We start from the raw sequence: 19070 nt of genomic DNA, 5'->3' as shown, positions 1-19070 counted from the left end.
CTCCTTATTAAAGGTGCCGTTGAAGGTGAGATGTATACCCAAGGAAAATTTAATGGCTTGTCTTTGGTCTGAGGAGAGTGAAGCCAAAATCCAAAATTGGGCAGGATTCAATCCAAACAGATTTTGTAGTAAACTGTTCTCTTCAGACTGAAAACAGAAACAGAAATGCTAGGAATCTATGCCGTTTTGGCATCAATTCTTTAGTAATACAAGCAGGACAGAGAGGAGAGAAAGCCAGCCTCCCCTTCGTACTCCTTCAATATCATTATCTAAAAGCTGGCAAGATTCCAGGAAGGTTTAATCATTTCGTATGTGGATTACAAAAAAAAGTTAGTGAGAGAACTCATTTTTATTAAAATAGCATTTGCTAGGCTCTAACTAGATGGGAAAAGCACTGTTCAACTTTCAGATGCCTAACCTAGAAAGTGTTGAGGGTGTGAACAGTTTGATAAAACTTAGAAATGATTTGATACACAGAAATTTTCAAAATGAGAGACTTTTTAAGGGTTAAAATGGTAAATCATGGAACTAAATTTGCTATGAAGGTTATAGAGCACGGTATTAATACCAGAAAGACTACTTTAATTTTTTAAGCCATATTTAAATATACTGTAAAATTTATTTATTTACTTTAATGCACTTTATTTACTTTGCACAGTATTTTGATTTTGTGAATAAAAGTCTCAGTCTGAATTTGGGTATTGAGACTCAGGTAGATTAAAAACAAATTGCTTATCACAGAATTAGGAGTTGAACTGAATACCAAAGCCCCCACTCTTTCTATTGTACTACCCCACATTGTACCCCTTTCTGGCTTTTCACTCCATAATTTAGCCTCTTGTCATTAACTGCAAGAAAATAATTCATCAGAAGAAAACAAGCTGAGAGGAAAGTAAAAGAAAGAACTTATGTGCTCTACAATAAGGGACATTTAAACAAATTATGGTAGATTAACTAATAGACTATATTATATATATATTATAAAAATGATGACATTTCCCATTAATGAGAGTTGAACTCATGCAATTTATTTGTAACACCTTCCCAAACTGATGGAGGACTACAGAGTTAGAAAATTTTAGTTTAGGTAATAGCTAACAAGCCTATTAATCAATGCATGTAAAAAGCTATTGTTCCAGGAACTGAAGGAATGACCCACCTTGGCTCCAGGAGACCATGAGCAGTTCTACCTTCATGCCTCAGGACTGCAAGCCATCAGGATGGTATCTGTGCCCCATCTGAGCCATTGTACACCAGGGTGAGATGTCCACCACCCAGGACACAGATGAAAGAATGTTGCAGCTTTTAACCAATTAACCTTTTCCTTGAATTCTGAACCCCTTATCTACATTTTCTTCTTATAAAAAAGGTCAGTTTAAAATGGGATTTTAGACATTCTATTAGGGTACATAACCCACTGTCTTTTCAGATCACCAGCCATCTAAATGAAGTGCCTATAAATATTCAACCCCTGTCTTTGCTTATTGGTTCTGGTAGTGACAGGTAGCACAAACACTGGCTTTTCAGGTTTCAAAACCACTCTCAAATGACAAGAAAGGAAGAATAAAAAAATAATAAACCATAAAGAGAGCATGAATGAAGCGTACATCAGATGAGAGGTATCAATAAGTTTTGGGGAAGTAGAAAGCACACAACATTGTGCTACTGGACTTAAAGAGCAGAGAGAGGCAACTGCAACCAAAGTGAAGCAAACTGGCTGCCCCAGAAGGGCAGAAGGGTTGGGACTTCACCGTACTAGGGGGCGGGGCAGGACAGGATGGGGCCTGGGGGAAAGCCACTGGTTTTCTATTCAACATCTATTTCTCACCCAGCCCCGTACATGCACACTCTCCCCCCTCCTGAAGAACACTGATCCCTTTGAGTGTGGCAGTGTGGCCATGTGATTCGGAGGAAGACATGGACATAGACCCTGGGAAAACTGGAGCTCACACAGGGAAGCAGGAGAGGCAGACTTGGAGAGCAATCTGCCCGGATTGGAGCACAAAGGCAGGGGACTCTGTTAATGTGAGTTCTGTGACATCTGAAAAGGGAAGCCTGGAGGCACAGAAAAGATTATTCAGAGAGCACTTTGGTTTTTAAAATACTTGATTTAGCAAAGCACTTAAGTTGATTTAAAGATAACATTATTCTATTTGTAAATCTAGAAAATTTTAATCCATTTTGAGCCATCCTTTTATTAATATTTAGTCTCATTTACAAGCTTGGTTCACAATAGCTGTTTAAGCATTTGTAATTGCACTTTAAATGCTTTAAATGCCTGACAAATAGTCCAAGGTGCTAGTATACTTCTTAGAAATCTAATAAATTAAACTTGCAAACCACAAGGTCACCGGTTAGATACCTGGTCAGAGCACATACCTGAGTTGCAGGCCAGGTCCCCCAGTGGGGGCCTTTGAGAGGCAACCACATATTGATGTTTCTCTCCTTCTCTATCTCCCTCCCTTCCTCCTCTATCTAAAAATAAATAAAATCTTAAAAAAATAAAAAATCTAATAAAGTAAAATTTCAACTTAAAATCAAATGAAATCAATTATACATCTTAACATTGAAATCACAAGGATTATCTGTTTACTCCACTTGACCAAGTTGTCTTAAATAACATAACAGCATAAAACGCAAAAGTGCTGTGATTCCTTAACATAAGTATTGTTGTTTTGAGTTCCTTAAATATTCCTCTGCATAATTCTAAATCTTTCCAAAGTTAAAAGATAAGCAATTCTTTCCCACTAAGGAAAAAATTGTTACCCACAGTCAAAATACTGAGTTACCATGCCACATCATTTTTGTGACCACCTTTTCAGCTTGCTCCAAGTTTCTTTAGTTCAGAGAAGAACCTGGCCTGGTCAACGACTGTATTTTTGCCTCCAACATTGATGGGACTTTCTGAGCACTGTTTATAGTTGCTGTATGAAGCACTTATGACCTAAGGAGGAAGGTTTTTAAGTAGCCTGCATCTCTTAGATTGGAAATTTACATTACCTAATTTTTCTACCTATTCATATAAGTCTTTATGTCCGCCACCTTCATCTAATTGACTATATGACTTGATTGAATTTTTAATTTCCTTAGCCCCTCTCAAAGTATAAATATCTCCCTGCCCAATTTTAAAACCTAAACTTTATAAATCCTTTATTCATTTCAAGTTTTTCCTGAGGGTGGAACTACACAACTGTTAGGAACAGTGAGAGGACACTAGAAGGATTTCTGAGTATTTGCCATTGTTTTTGTTTTTTTTCTTCTAGTTTTGTGAGCCCAACTTGTAAAGTCATTCTACTGACAAGAAACAGTAAAGAGATATTCATGGGGAAAAATGGAACTAATTCATTCACTATTATGCTGAAAATATTAAACTCTACTTTACAAATCCACTGGAGAATTTGAAGAACTCACAGTACATGAATTGGATGAAAACCAATGAAATAACCAATTCCAGGAAGAAACATTGTACAAGAAAGGAAACAAAAATAGTATATTACTTGGTGCAGCAATAGCAATATTTATACAGTCACTAATATTGTAAGTAGTGATTAATGATTAACAATATTATAATATTAGAGAGTAAGAAGAAAAATTAGTTTAAAAAGTCAAATTCTTACCATAAAAATGTCAGTATGGGGAGGAGTGGTGGGGGGTAAATGCAGACAACTGTACTTGAACAATAAAATAATTGAAGAAAATATCAATAGATAATATCTAAAATTAATAAATCAGAGTATAAAAGATTAGTATATAAAAATGTGGAGGCAAATATCTAAGAAAAAGCCAGAAAACTAGCAAGGAGATGAATTTAGAAAATGAAACTTGGGTAGTGGTGGGTGGAGGTCATGGACAAAAGAGTAATACATAAAATGGGTATTTTATATATTTCTTTAATAAAATTTTTTTAAATTTGAAATGCCAGAATTTTAAAGTGATACCTATGAACATTACAAATACTATGTAACATGGGAAAATATGGAGTAAAGAACCAGAAAACAGGAAAAATAAGATTGCATGTTTATGGCACAATGATTACAACTATGTAAAGATGCCTGAGAGCAGTAACTGGAAGAGACCACAGAAAAATGAAAACAGTTCCATTAGGATAGTGGAATAATGAATGATTTTAAGATTCCTAAATTCACATTATATTGGTATCACTTTATTTTGAAAAGCCTTTATAATTTACAAAATAACATTTTGGAGTATATGCTTTACTTGGGATTCTATTAGGATGAAAACCAACTCTGGCTCCAGTAATTTAAACTTCAAAGTTATGAAGTTCCTTAAGCCCCCTCAATTAAAACCTCTCCTCCATGCCAGCCCAGGAACATTTATGAAGTCATTGGTTTCCTATCTTCCTGCCCCAACATGATTCTCTTGCTTATATGACACAATAACACGCCATCTAGTTCTTCAGATACAGTCTCCTAGGATGTCAACTGTTTCCTGTGGTTTTCTCATGGAACTTGCAAGTTGTTTTTTAATTTCAAGATTCTTTTCAGTGTGATTTTCTATTGTGGGAATGCTCTGTATGTGTCCCGGATTTGTAAAAGTCCCTATGGTATATTTTTGTGTTTGCTTCTTTTTGTGGACCTATAGGGTTTATCAAGATGATGAGTAGGCATGAGATTTTATAGTTCTAGTTCACAGACAGGGCGGAACCTTTGTTGCTGGAGCTCAGTTCCAGCAACTGGCCATGCATATGGTCTGCAACCTCTACCCATTATACCTCAAGAGTATCATTAGCTATCCCTTATGTTAAACAAATAAATTAGCTCTGAAATATCAGGAAGGGAGGTAACCTTCGAATACCTTAAACAAAGATTTTAAGCTTGATTTAGCTGTTGATTCCTTTTACGTTTCTAACTTCTGGTTTTAAATTCTTTCTTTGAAGCTGTTACATGTATTTCCAAAATAAATATTTTATCCAGACTTTTTAAGTGTTTGGAATGAAAGAATTAGTCATTTTGCCATGGACTCTGATTCCTTTCGAGCACTTGGTCCCTACTAGACAGCAAATTTCTTAAAGAATTGAAACAGGACTTTTTATATCGCCAAGGTTTAGTGCAGTGACTGGTTTACAATTGGCATTCAGCACACATTTGGTGAGGGAATGCCCATTCACTGAGGACTGTGAGAAAAGCATTTGATTAATTATGGGGTTAATAGCTAGATTAATGAGGTAAGCCTTCCTCTCAAGGCCATTTACATTTAAAAAGGGGCTGTCTACACATTCTGATGAGTTCACTAGGTTTTCTAAATGATTTCCCCCCCTTAGGATCTCCAGTGTTGACAGTTCCAACACTAGATCTATCAAGTAGGTGAGAGATTTTAAGCAGATAAATTCCTCCCAAATTCCCACACCTTATTGGCAACCAGTTTTTCTCCTTATATGGTATCCTCCTGACCCAACCTGGTAATGAGGTCATCTGAGTCCTATGGATCACTCTAGTTTTCTAGGGATGATTTCTTATTTTTTATTAATATGAGTTATCAGCAAGTATTATGATAACATTCTATGGGGTTTATTCTTCCTCGCAGAGCAAGACAGATATATACTTGTGGGTGCAATGGCCAGAATATAGAGAGCAGACGCTAACAAGAAAAAGAACTTCCTTAGACTCACAACATTATAGACTGTATGACAGAGGTCAAAACACAGATGATCATTTTACAGGTTTTACAGATGCTGGTTTAAACAACCAATGAGACAAGGGTAATAATGTATATATAGTAGGAACATGAAACTTATAGACACACAAAAATTTACCCTTACAGTCATCTGCTTTTACACAAATCTCTTGGACTAACTTATACATACTGACACTGGGTATAATTTTTTTTCTTACTGTAAAGCATTTTTGTAACTATATTCAATTTATTTAAGCTAATATGAAAAATTGTATTTACAATGTCAACTAATATGAACTAAATGCATTTTGGGTAATAGAAGTTATTACATAAATATGCTTATGTTGATTAACTCTCAAAATTATAATAAACATTGAAGAATGCTTCAATGTACTAACTGTACTAACAATGTATTACTGTACTAACAGTGAATTTCTCCAAAGAGTCTCTGGGGAGAAAGAGGGAGTCATAATGGGAATCACTCCAGTATTTTTTTTAGTTATACTATCTGCCTAATTCATGCTCAGAAAACACTTGTTGACTATGATGAAGGAGCCAGCAATAGAAGGAATGGTTAAAGGTTTAGAAGTCGGAGGAAGACGGGAAAGAAAAGTAAGTTCGTTCAAATTTTGAGATGAAGTGGCCTGTGGATGGAGATAAGAGCCGTGGGCCTAGTCAAGTCTGGAGCACTGTAGTCTCCGACAGCCAGTAGCAGAACTCACATTCAAACCCAGGTCTCCATTCTCCCAGGGCCTTAATATTCCCTTTACAGCAATGACTTTGATCTTTCCTGAAGAGGCTTTGGAAAGTGTAGAGCAAACCATTATAACCAGACAGCTCAATATACATGTTTTTAAAAGATTTTATTTATTTATTTTTTGAGAGAAGGGGAGGGAGAGAGAAAGGGGAAGAAATATCAATGTTTGGTTGCCTCTCACATGGCCCCCACTGGGGGCCTGGCCTGAAACCCAAGTGTGTGTCCTGACTGGGAATTGAACCAGCGACCCTTTGGTTCACAGCCTGTGCTCAATCCACTGAGCTACACAAGCCAGGGCTCAATATACATTTTTACATGCACAAATTTTATTGCTAAGAATGGAATTAATGCATGTATCTATTCAGTGTGCTGTGCTCCTGCCCAGCCTGTGTAAGACCACCTGGTGGCACTTCAGTGACATGATTCCAAGCTGGACACTTACCATTTCTTACAGGGCTTCTGAAATGACTCCATGCTTCCCTTGAGCTGTGACATGTTCTATTTTCACATTTTTAAACATTGGCTGCATATCCCACAGGTGGATCAGACTCTATTCTCTTCCAATATGAGTACTATTGTGTGGCTTATTCTTTGTGACTTTTCCATCTGTCCCAGTGGGATGTAGGTATGACATATGAGACTTTCAAAAATATTTCTAAATGACCAATGATGAATCAGTTATACAAAATTACGGTGGGATATAACATTTAGAACTCCTAGGTCTCATTGTATTGTCATCAATTTGAGCCAAGCATTATAGGACAAATTAGCATTTCTATGTGTAGTGAAAGAGACAATCTTTACTTATTTGGCTTCCAATGTTTTCACATCAGCAATTGCATTTTTTGACACTGGTAGAGCCTACGTTACTTTATTCTCTCTGCCCCACCACTCCTTTCCTTCCATCCACCTTTATCACTGTTATTCAACATTGACTAGCTTGAGAAAAATCTATGGTTTTTAAAGATTTTACTTATTTTCAGAGAGGGTAAGAGAGGGAGAGGGAAACACTGATGTGAGAAACACTGATCAGTTTGCCTCTTGCACACCCTCAACTAGGGACCTGGCCCTCAATCCAGGTCTGTGCCCTGACCAGGAACTGAAATGCAGACCTTTTGGTTCACAGGCCAGCACTCAATCAACTGAGCCACAAGAGCCAGGGCAAAAAAATCTATGGTTTTTAAAAGCAGCAAAATACTTTCAGAAGGTACACTGGTTATTTTCTTTAAAAAATCATCCTTCCATATATCAGGTACTGCTGAAGCACCTTACATAGAATGATAAGAAACAGCCTACTTTCCTCATGGAGATACATCCTTGTAAGTGCTTTAAAAATGGGTATCTAAACTGTACATTCATGATCACACAACTGTGCCATTCCCACCACACACAGTATGAGATAGGTGGGTAGGTTGGCAAGCCCAATTTTATTTTGTTAAATACTGTGTTTTTTTGTTGTTGTTGTTGTTACCCTGCTTTAAGAATTACTGTATTGCCTTATTTTAAATATTCTTTAAAAGGGAATGGTAACAGAATAACCTTGATTTTTTTTGTTTGTTTGTCAGATTGTTTCTAGGCAGGCTGTTCCCATGGCAACGAAAGCAACCATAAAAGAGTATTGGGAGCTGTCTAGAACATCCCTGACTACAAAAAATGTTGAAAATATCATTGCAAACAGAGGCCTGGTTGACATTTGAACTACATACTATCACAACAAAAGAATACACAAAATGCTTCAATTTTTTTCTTCCCTATATAGTTCCCAAATTATCATTTCATTTGATACTGAAAACATTTCATTGTAAACAGGACTGGCATAATTAACTTCATTTAAAAAATGTAACTGTGAGAAGACATGGGCTTCTTCTTTTCCTTTTCCTCGTTATAGTAATAAAAGATGTAATGTCCCGTTTGAAAATAAAGGAAAAATCATTTCCCAATAAAAAAATTAACACCAAATAGCCCTGGCCAGGTGGCTCAGTTGGTTGTAGTGTCACCCTACACCAAAAGGTCAAGGGTTCAATTGCTGGTCAGGGCACATACCCAGGTTGAGGGTTCAATTCCCATTTGGGACACATATGGGAGGCAACCAATCGATTTTTCTCTCACATCAATGTTTCCCTCCCTCCCTTTCTCAAATCAATAAACATATCCTTGGGTGAGGATAAAATAATTAACTACAAATGTAAAACAAATATATATTGCCTTCAACAAATTAGAAGACACTTGTAACCTCAACCACAATACATGAGAAAGAACTAATAGAGGAAAGGTCAGGCAGGGAGATGCCTGAAGAGAATGTTTATAATTTTAGAACTCACTCATTAGAACAAGACTCCAAAAGAGATGGCATAATCTGAGGGGCAAAGCCAGTTCTTTGTCTGAAGTGATGAGAACGGACGAGCACCAGCAGCAGGGACTTTCTGGAGACTGCCTGTTACCAAAGAGCAGTAGGAGAGGCAAAGCCAAAGTGGGGAATGCAGACATGTCACATTTATAAGGATCAGTCTGCAGATGAGATGGAGACAGTGGCGGGAAGAGACCCTGAAGGTGAGAGAATGAAAGGCTAAAACAGCTCTCTCAAACCCACAAATCTGTCATGGAGCTCCCCTATAACCTAGGAAGTACTATTAGCCCAAAATTCTGTCCTACCTATCACAGGAATTTTTCAAATAGATGCACCAGAAGGAAATTTGCCTCATTTAAAGATAGTAATTGAGAATGAAACTGCATAGCACTCATATAAAAACACTCCAAGAAAAGGAGGAAATCAGAGAAACAGCAGATAAAATCATTCAAAAGAAAAAAGTAGTTTACTAATAATAAGCACATGAAATACATGACCAAATATACTGTCATAATTCAAAGAACTTAAGGAAACAAACAGTCCATGGAGAGACATGGGTGGTCAGAACCACCATGGCAAAATGACCAAAGGAAATGCAATATAAACAAACAGTTCAGAAAAGAACAAGGAAAGAAAAAAAAATAATAAAGCCAACCTGAGAAATAAATGCCTCATCAGAAAGAACACAGAGGTGATAAACTAAACTAGAAGGCAAAGAGGAGATAAAATGAAATGATTTTCATCTTGACTAACCAAAGATTCAAAATACAGCATTTTAATTGATAAGCATGTAATGAAGGCATAAACATACTTATAGGCATAAAGTTAAACACAAGAAGAACTGAGGAAATAATATAATCAACTAAAACTGCAATAGAAGAAAGAAGGAAGTATACAAATTGGACATTGCTCAATTAGCAAGGGGTTATATATAATTTAAAATTATAGTTAAGAAAACTAGTAGTGTAACAGAGAAAACTAGAACACAGACACTATTATAAAGGTATGGTGTACTCTATACAATGTTGATTACTCATCTGTTACCCACTTTTCCCTCTCCTCCTTCCTACCAGAACACTAATTTTTGTCATATATCCATCCTTTCTTCACACAATCTTGTGCTTTAGGGCAGCAGTTCTTAACTGGGCGTGATTCTGCCCTCCAAGAGACCTATGGTAATGTCTGCAGACATCTCTGACTTCACAGTTTAGGAGATGCTACTGGCATTTAGGGTACAGGCCAGAAGGCGACTGGCTCCAGGCTACAACCCTGTGTGATCTTTCAGGCCTTACTGTATACAACTGCAAATGTTTTGCCTGGCAGGCTTCCTGGGACAAAGCTGTTCTATCCACAGTCTTCCAAGGGAGTTGTAGTCAAGAGGTCGAGCCAGCATGCCCCCGAGCCAGCATGCTCACATGCATGCCTGTGTTCCTGGCCTAGGCACCACCTCCAGAGGCCTCCTTAGCAGGTGACCTTGGCTGAGACATTTTTTTTTAAAGATTTTATTTATTTATTTTTAGAGAGGGAAGGAAGGGAGGAAGAGAGGGAGAGAGAGAGAAACATCAATGTGCGGTTGCTGGGGGTCATGGCCTGCAACCCAGGCATGTGCCCTGACTGGGAATCGAACCTGCGACACTTTGGTTCACAGCCTGTGCTCAATCCACTGAGCTACGCCTGCCAGGGGGCTGAGACATTTTTTAGCTGACTTCACTGAGACCTCCTTATGGGAGTAAGACCTTGATCAAGACATTGTTTTCCATTCTGATTCAGTGTTTTTCACTCCTAGCCCTTCCCCCTCTTCTTGCTCCCGGCCTCCACAGTTCATAAGGCTGGGCCTTTTGGCTCAGTGCTCAACTGCAGTGAGACAATTTTCTCCACCTGCACGTGGAGGAAATGTCCACGTAGACTGCACTGTGTAGACTGCACATAGAATGTCCAGTCTATAAAGCAATATTACTGAGTTTGGTAACTGCAGTAGAATCATAGCTCTTATATAACAATGGAAAAAGTGATTTCTACTGAAGTTTCTAGAAAATTAATATATTGTGATATGTATAGCCAATAATAAGGAATTTTATTTAATATGTAAGAGAGAGAGATAAAGAATTACTTAGAAATAAATAAAAATTTGTCATTTAAGTCACTATCTGATTCTGGAAATAAAATATTTTAATTCAGTTCCACTTAAAAAATAAAAGTAGTTTCCTTACCCCCACTATGAGCACATTAGCCACATTTTTACATACAAAAAGCTTAGGTACATTCAACTGTTTATAAGACAGGTCTCCACATAATACATTTACATTCATGTGAAGAATACAAACTTACATAATTGTATATATTTGTGACTTTTACATCTGGTACCTTTTAAAACTAACATGGAATATGACTATTTTCTAAAAGTCAGTTCATATATGATGATTTAAGGTTAGAAGAGCTCTTTCGAAGAATTTTAATAGTTGTATTCATATGAGAATTTAATAATTTTTTAACAGTAAGCTTCAAGCTAAAGCTTTAGCAATATAAATTACCTGGCTGGCAATGCATGGATTTCTTACCAGGTTGTACTGTTTGGTTTACAGTTTAAGTCATTTCAAGTTGTAAATAATTAACTATTTGTGCAGAGGTAAAAAAGCACCAAAGGTAATATTTTTTTCACATCATACATGAAATCACAACACAATGATCTCAATTTCCCTTTGAAATCTAATCACATGAAAAAAGCATTTATTCGAATGGTCAATCTTTAAGCTTTCTTAGTGAGATCAAGTGATACACTAGACATAAAAAGTGAAAACAGGTGCTATGGAATTCAGATATTCTTCTCACGCTGATGATTTTCCTCTTTTTGAACTTTTCCTTAAATCTAAAAAGAACTCTGAAAATAAGTGTTACATTTTATAAGCTTGTCAATTATATCTCTTAAAAAGAAACTCTAAGGATGTCTTTTATTGACAATATATGAAGCAAAATTTTCCTGATGAACAAAAGAACTTTATGGTAAGTAAATATATAATGAAAATATTTTTTACAAATTAATATATAAATTTATGTGCATAAAGCTGTAGATATCCCAGCTGTATATGCAATATTTTAAATAACACACAATAAAAAAATTCAAAGCACAGATTGAAAAAATAACCCCTAGACTATAACTCCAGTTATTAAATATTGCAGCATATATGCAGTTGTTAACAATGGCAGGGGAAATGTTTATAATCTAAATGGTCAATGTACCATTTCTCTTTGGAAGTGTACGTTTTAAAAGTCCCAAATATGTAATCTGGACCATCAAATTTCAACCAAAGCTACAGGTTTTTAAAGCCAAGATGCCATCCCATGATAATGAAGTATGTACAGAAGCCACTTCACAGATTCTTCATGGAACAGTGTTACTGGTACCACACTGGTACCGGCCAGCTGGGAATTTACGTACCTTTTCTTTACCACAGGCATATGGTAAACATCACAGTAAGAACAACAGATCTTCATTACCATAAGTTTTGCTACTCATAAAATGCTAATAAACATTGTTTTAAACATTTCCAGATTGTGACAAGTTTCTTACCCGAATATATACAAAGAACTCTTCCAGAGGTCACATAGTTTTAAATGAATACAGAGAGATATAAGAAGAAACATGAACTATTTGCTCTGACAGCCTTGAGCCAAGACTTACTACATGACTTTTTCTACTAAACGTGAATTTTTTTAAGTATGAGGAGTTTTGGCTCCTGCTAGAAGATTTTATTTCTTCTTCCCAGTGTTTTTTTTGTGTTCATGCATTTCTGTTTTGTTAGTTATACTCTTTCTCCGAGATGAGGTATTTGGAGCAACTGCATTAGAGGGTCCACTGGTGGCTAAAAAAAAAAAAGAAAGAAAAAAGAAAAACTATTGCTTAGATTTTCACAAGCAATTCTAGTTTAAATAATACTGCTGAGCAACAAAATAATACTTTTATGTTATAACTTAATGTAAATGAAATGTTGTAAACATTTAACAGAGCATTTTTAACCTTTCACTTTTTAGAATTCAACACCAATACAGAAAATCAACATCAATGGTCTGTATTCACAAAACAAATTTCTCTTTTCACTCTACATTCTTCCTGGGAAACTAATTTCTTGCATCATTTTAAACTATCATCTATTGTGCTAACAACCTACAAATTTATACTTCTGTCTCAGGCCTTTCCCTTACATCAAGATCAGTCTATCCCTACATAAACCTCTTACATAGAGGTTTACTAGAAACCCCTATGTAAGTATCTGACAGCAAATATCAACCTAACAAATTTAAAACTGAACTTACCATTTTCCTGATTAACATCTATTTTCTCTTATATCTCCTACTTATAAGATATCTCTTCTTTCTTCTTATCTAAAAAGCTAAAATGTTAGAAAACTAGAATATTTCTTGGCTTGGACTCATCCTTCTACATGCAAACAAACATCAAATCCTAATAGTTACAGAAAAGCAATTCTAAGCCGAGTTACACTTCTGTACAAGTGCATAAGATCATGTCAGACCAATCCTCCTGCACATAACAAGTATTAATCCCAGATAAAGTATGAAAGTGAACAAGGGTGGACATATACTGGAAAAAAGTCAATGCTTGAAAGAAGTAAACATTAAGAGATGGATGTGGACCCCCTCTGCCCCCACCTTTTAAAAAAGCTTTTGGCCTACGAACAGGATCCACTATGCACCAGGTGAAATGGCTAAAACTCCACATACAACTCTGTCTCACCAGCATGAAGAACCAGAAGACCAGTATTGGGACAATTATAGCTGCTGGAAATTCAGGTGGGAAATCGGAGAGCCCCCAATTCTTTGTATAAACCCTCATCAAATGTATGGCCTGAGCAGAGTAAACTCCAAGAATTTCAGCTAAGGCCAAAAGAAGTGAAGTGACAGTGGAGCTGCCAGACACTTTAAGGGACACAGTTTTGCAATCTGAGTTCAGTCAAGGTTAATGCTTTGCTAAAAAAAAAAAAACAAAAAAACAAAACAAAACAAAAAAACATTCAATACTTTTTGGAGGAACATAATAGAAATGAGAGTCCAAGTTTTCTACAATATATCATTCATAATATCTAGGATACGATCCAAAATTACTCAATATATGAAAAAACAGGAAAACATCTTTCTTCTTGACAATCGGTAAATTCAGAGAGACTAATCTTGAGGTCAGCTAGATTAACAGATAAGTACCTTTAAAGCAACCTTGCTTTAGTTTTAAAGTAAACTAAAGCAGTTTAACTATACTCAAGAATAAAGGAAAATATGCTTACAGTGAATAAAAATACAGAAAATCTCTAAAGAAAAACTATAAAGAAGAATCAAAAAGAATGTCTAGAACTAAAGAATATCTGAAATAAAAATGAACTAGATGGGTTTAATGGTAGAACGGAAATGACAGGTAGAAGTGAACATCAACAAGGATTAGTAGCCCTCCAAAAAAACTTTCATATAAAATGACTAAAACGATGCCTAAGCTCAACAGAAAAGCGAAAGAAGGCAGTCCATAAATTAGTTTTGGGAAAAGAATGAGTATGCAATATATTTTATTAACAGATGTAGGGGCCAGAGAAGACAACTGACAGAAAAAATACAAATATATCAATAGGATCCAGTAAGATTTTTAATCATTAGGATTAAATAACTTCCTAGATTGTATTGCTCTTACTTAAAAATAGATTACACAGTTTAAAAGCAAACTAATTGCTACACAGAGTCCATACATTCACAGACATGCCTAACCTGGCTTGCTGCTCACTTTAGTACTCTTTAAGGTGGTGGGTGGTGTTGGGAGGATCTTTGCAGGTGTGTATGTATTTAGAGACACTTTTCTTCTCATTACTGGACTGGAACGTGAAACTGCAGAAGCTGAGAAGAAAACAACAAACAAATGTGGTAATTCAGTAATTTCCTGCCAATTCTATCTTTACATTTTAGAAAATTTCTTATGACATATTCAGTGACCATGTGAATACACATAATATCAGGGGAAAACAGACAAGGCAAGGTTTTCAGGTAAATTCAGCAAATCCATCCTTCCTATAAAAAAGTTCTCTCACTTACTCTTAGCCAAATACAGGTGCTGTTTATAATATAAACAATAAACATTTTACTATTCTCCAAAGAATGCCACAAGAATATAGCCGCAGACTTAATTTTATTCTGCCCTGATAGAAACTCAGCTCCCTAAAGAATGGCAGAGAGCTGAGAGCACAGTTTTATTGCCTAGTAACAGAAGACAGAGTCCCAAATTGTTTTTTTCTCAAAAAGATCAAGTAGAGATTCAGGGATAGTTGTCCTATAGCAGAGTAGTCTAAATTAGCATACTTAAGGATAAACTAACTATAAGTAATTAAATAAATCAGATTGTTTTCCTATATTACCCAGCTAGATCTATCTTCATGCAACAGAATTTTAAAGATTTATTTTCTCTCTCTAATTAAGGTGGGAAGATTGAGAGGTGTGAAAAAGAAAAGTAGAGATAATTCCTAAATATAGAATCCTTTGGAGAAAAACAGGCCAGAGGTGGGGAGCTACTGGCACGAGCTTGTGGGTTTGAAAGAAAGGGAGGTGAGGAGATAAATTTTAAAAAGATTTGCCTATAACTCTGCATGGTGCAGGTGGGTACAGGGAATGGCAGGGGAATACTTTGCAAAGTACATGACTGTCTAACAACTATGCTGTACACCTAAAGCTAGAACAAGATAATATTGAATGTAAACTGTAATTGAAAAATAAAACTAAAAAAAAAAAAAAAAAGGATTTATTTTTCACTTTTTGGAGAGGACCTTATACAATAAACAATGTGTCTAAAAATCAGTATGTCTCTAAAAACGTGGGCCAATTATGGCAAATGCGTCTTAGGTGGTTGATACCTACACACTGAACGAATATGATGACTATAAATTCCACTGGCAGAATCTCAAAGTAGTCACTAAAAGTGACAAGAAAGTCCTTAAAACATCATATAAAGCACTACACCATTGCTTAGCATTTTTCTGCTTGCATTTTTTTATCCTACCATGTTAACTTTCACCTCTAACTTACCCAGTTAGTATTCCTACACCTTTTCCTTTCCCTCAGTCCGATACTGTCAGTGCCCCATTATAAGCCATCTACCAGTAACCACAAAGTTAATTTTGTCCTAGGTGAGGAAAAACACTTTTGTAAGGAGAGGATTAATAATATTTTTTTCCCCTTGTAACACCACAAAATCAATGTAGTTCTATACTATGATGCTACTTCTTTGACAAGTTAGGGAAATATGTATAAATAATACAAATACACAGTGGGGCAAAAATAGGTTTATAGTTGTAAGTACATGAAAATTTATTCTTGTATTATTACTTATTAATTATTGTATTATTTTCCAAATGAACAACTGTAAACTTGCTTTTGTCCCACCCTGTATATTGTAATTACTAAATATTAATTCTGGAGTTACATTATAAAGTAAAAGATTCAGATAACTTCTTTTATAACTGGCAGCCTATTTTAATATTCAAAAAGAATTTAAAAATCCATATTCTTGAAGACCTGGGTTTTAGTCTTCCTCAATCACTAACCAGTTGATTTCCTCAGCAGTATCATTCTGTTTTTTCCTTTAAACAGTAAACTTTTCTCAAATGAAATGTTAAATAAAATGAAGCAAAGCAAATACTCTGGTTGAAGCAGCTGTCAAACACAAATGCAGCATCTTTCTCTTTCTCTGGAACTTCTAAAAGCTCTTGGGAATACAGTCTGAAGGCCAATACATTAGATTAGAATTCTCTCAAATAGTACATGTGGTGGCCAAGGAAAAAAAGAATAACAGCAAGAGTGGCTTTCATTCAAGCCCTCCAGTTTTATTCTCTGGAGAAACATATTTACAGCATTCTTCTCACAAAAAGGAGAACGTTATATACAGAATGTCTGTAACTTTTCTAAGATACGATTAGAACTCTCAAGGTTCTTAATTCTAAGCAGAGCACTCTCTCCCAAAACTAATGCTTCCTACACTGAGAACTCCAACGTGCAGAAGAATCTCAGAGAGCTGAAAATGACAAAAGCCACCTGACCTCTTATACCTAAAAAGGAAGCCTTAACATTTCCCTCAGAATAGTACTACGTGATATTTAAATTAAATGTATTACCAAAAAACTGTTTTCTCAAAAAATTAGTTTTGGAAAATGTGGGTAAGTAAGAAACTTAGCCTTTGTAACAATAGCTCCTTCAAGGGAGGGAGGAACTTACTTAGTCATAAACCCTTATATATCACACACACAAACTAACTTCTTCAGAATATGTTCCAAAGAACACAATTTAAAAAATGTCCTAGTTTTCTCTCTGTAGTCAAAAGCTCTTTCTGAATCAGCATGAGAACTTACCAAAGTGGAGAGGCGACGGCATGTGCACATGTGTAGGTTAATATCGACTGACATTTTACAATTTTCAAGGTCATTATAAAATGACATATAATGGGAATGTGAAAAAAGACCATGGCTCTATACTGATGACTTTTATTGCTGGGTCTTAGATTTTGTTTCTCTTTTTTGTAAAAATAAGTTTTGAGAGGAGTCAAAAAAAGTGGTATATTACAAATTCCAACAAATAATTCCAAATAATGTGCCTTTACAACCTTTTCTGTCCTAAAATTCAATTCGCTACCACTACTAGAGTTTATGTTTTTATAATTCTTTTTACATTCCGATAACATATACACCCCCCAAATTAAATAATAATAATTTTCCTACAAAGTTCAGGGGTCGTCTGTGGAACTTCACTTGATGGAGAAGCAATGGAAGCAAGAAATTCATCCACCTGCTTTAAAGACAGGGCATTGTGAAGAGTTTCTAGAGGACAAATAGATGGTACCATGGAATACAATTCAAAGCCTGGAAAACAAAAACAAACACAAAAACAAAAGTTGGATATTGAAAAAGATCAGTAATTACAAAGGCAGCAGACCACTGTTTAGAACTGGGTATTTCAGGCCTTTTCAGTCTGTCCCATGCAAACGAACTCGGTCTTTCAAGTCATGACACCAGATGCTATGCAATGTGTGGTTGGAACAGGGTGTGACAAAGATTTCCTTTTAAATGTAATCACACGGTACAGCATGCACAGCTTCATTTTATATTTTCATAAAATCTAAAAATAATACTTAAAGAAAAAAATCCACAGGGGCAAAACAGAAAAAAATACAATTTTTCAGTTTTGTATTTTTCAAAATCAGGTCTATTTGATAGATGAATAGCAGATTAGCAGATGCCAGGTTGCTTAAAGGTAACTTGTTGTTGAAAAACAATTAATACTTTCCTAGTCTTACCAGGACCAACAATGATCTCTAATGTGACCCCAAAAGAACACTAATTTGTTTATGCTGAGATTAAAATTCCAAAATATATTTCACCTACCTTTATTGTATTGGCAATAATTATATTATTGGACACTGCTAGCTGAGTAGTTAGGTCAAGTAAAAACTAATATAAAATACATGTATGTTTGCATACAATGGCACAGAAATACAAAACTTCGATGACACAAACCATGCAGATATACATCAATACCATCAGCGAAACAGAAGCGTTTAAATATACATTTTTAAAAAAAGACAAATAGGATATAGGTTATTTGCTTTTTATAAAAGTGGCTTTTAAAATTGCTTTCATATACAACCAAAATAACAAGTCTTTCTGCATCTACTCTTTCAAAAATCCAAATTAATTTTTTCCAGTGAAAATACTTTTAATACTTAAAAGTTTTACATAAAGTCTAATATTATTAATTAAAAAGTAAACATTACACTCAAAAAGACTGTGAAACTGTCTGCTTCAATAGGTATGTGCTCATTTTAACACTGACTGATATTTATCTAATTTTGAGAGGAAATATTGACCCAAGAACTAATTCTTAGCTAGAATAGGGAAACTTTGGCTAAAAGAGATTCTAATCTTCTTATGAAAACAACCAAAGGATTTACAAGACTGGTATGTTTGACTTTCAGGTGCAAACCAAAGCATGACATAACATTACCATATACCTAAAAAAAACCCCAACTTCGATACCATAATAGCAGCTAAAGCACCTAAATTCAGCACTAAAGAAATTAAGTTTGCACAAGTATTACATTTCTTTAAGTACAAGATTCATGCAAATAAGCGCAAACCCTTTCTTTGCAATACACTAAAATTAACAATGTGGTTTTTAATCCTTTCTTTAGAATGTTTGTAAGTCTTCCATCACAACTATTTTCCTCATTTGCCTGTTAGACTTTATTACAGGGAAATGACAATATAATCAAATCGTCTGGACTGCATTTTTTTTCCCATT

General features: G+C 35.4%; 1 protein-coding gene across 11 annotated transcripts in view; it reads right to left on the bottom strand.

Moving 5' to 3' along the window:
* Positions 1 to 10884: 10884 nt before the first annotated feature.
* PPIP5K2 (diphosphoinositol pentakisphosphate kinase 2) overlaps positions 10885 to 19070 on the bottom strand; it is a 65742-nt gene continuing 57556 nt past the window's right edge. For 10 of the 11 annotated variants that reach the window (XM_045838111.1, XM_045838113.1, XM_045838112.1 and 7 more), the window contains 3 exons: positions 17492 to 17632; positions 14502 to 14627; positions 10885 to 12598 (listed from right to left, as the gene is read on the bottom strand). In XM_045838111.1, coding sequence (XP_045694067.1) covers positions 12486 to 12598; positions 14502 to 14627; positions 17492 to 17632 — 380 coding nt within the window. In that variant the 3' untranslated portion in view covers positions 10885 to 12485. The remainder of the gene's footprint in view (positions 12599 to 14501; positions 14628 to 17491; positions 17633 to 19070) is intronic. The other variant, XM_045838114.1, reaches the window with a different exon arrangement.

Source organism: Phyllostomus hastatus, unplaced genomic scaffold (assembly GCF_019186645.2).
Source record: "Phyllostomus hastatus isolate PE091 unplaced genomic scaffold, TTU_PhHast_1.1 phas_contig_254, whole genome shotgun sequence".
In the NCBI taxonomy this organism is placed as follows: domain Eukaryota; kingdom Metazoa; phylum Chordata; class Mammalia; order Chiroptera; family Phyllostomidae; genus Phyllostomus; species Phyllostomus hastatus.
This window is presented reverse-complemented; position numbering and strand designations above follow the sequence as displayed.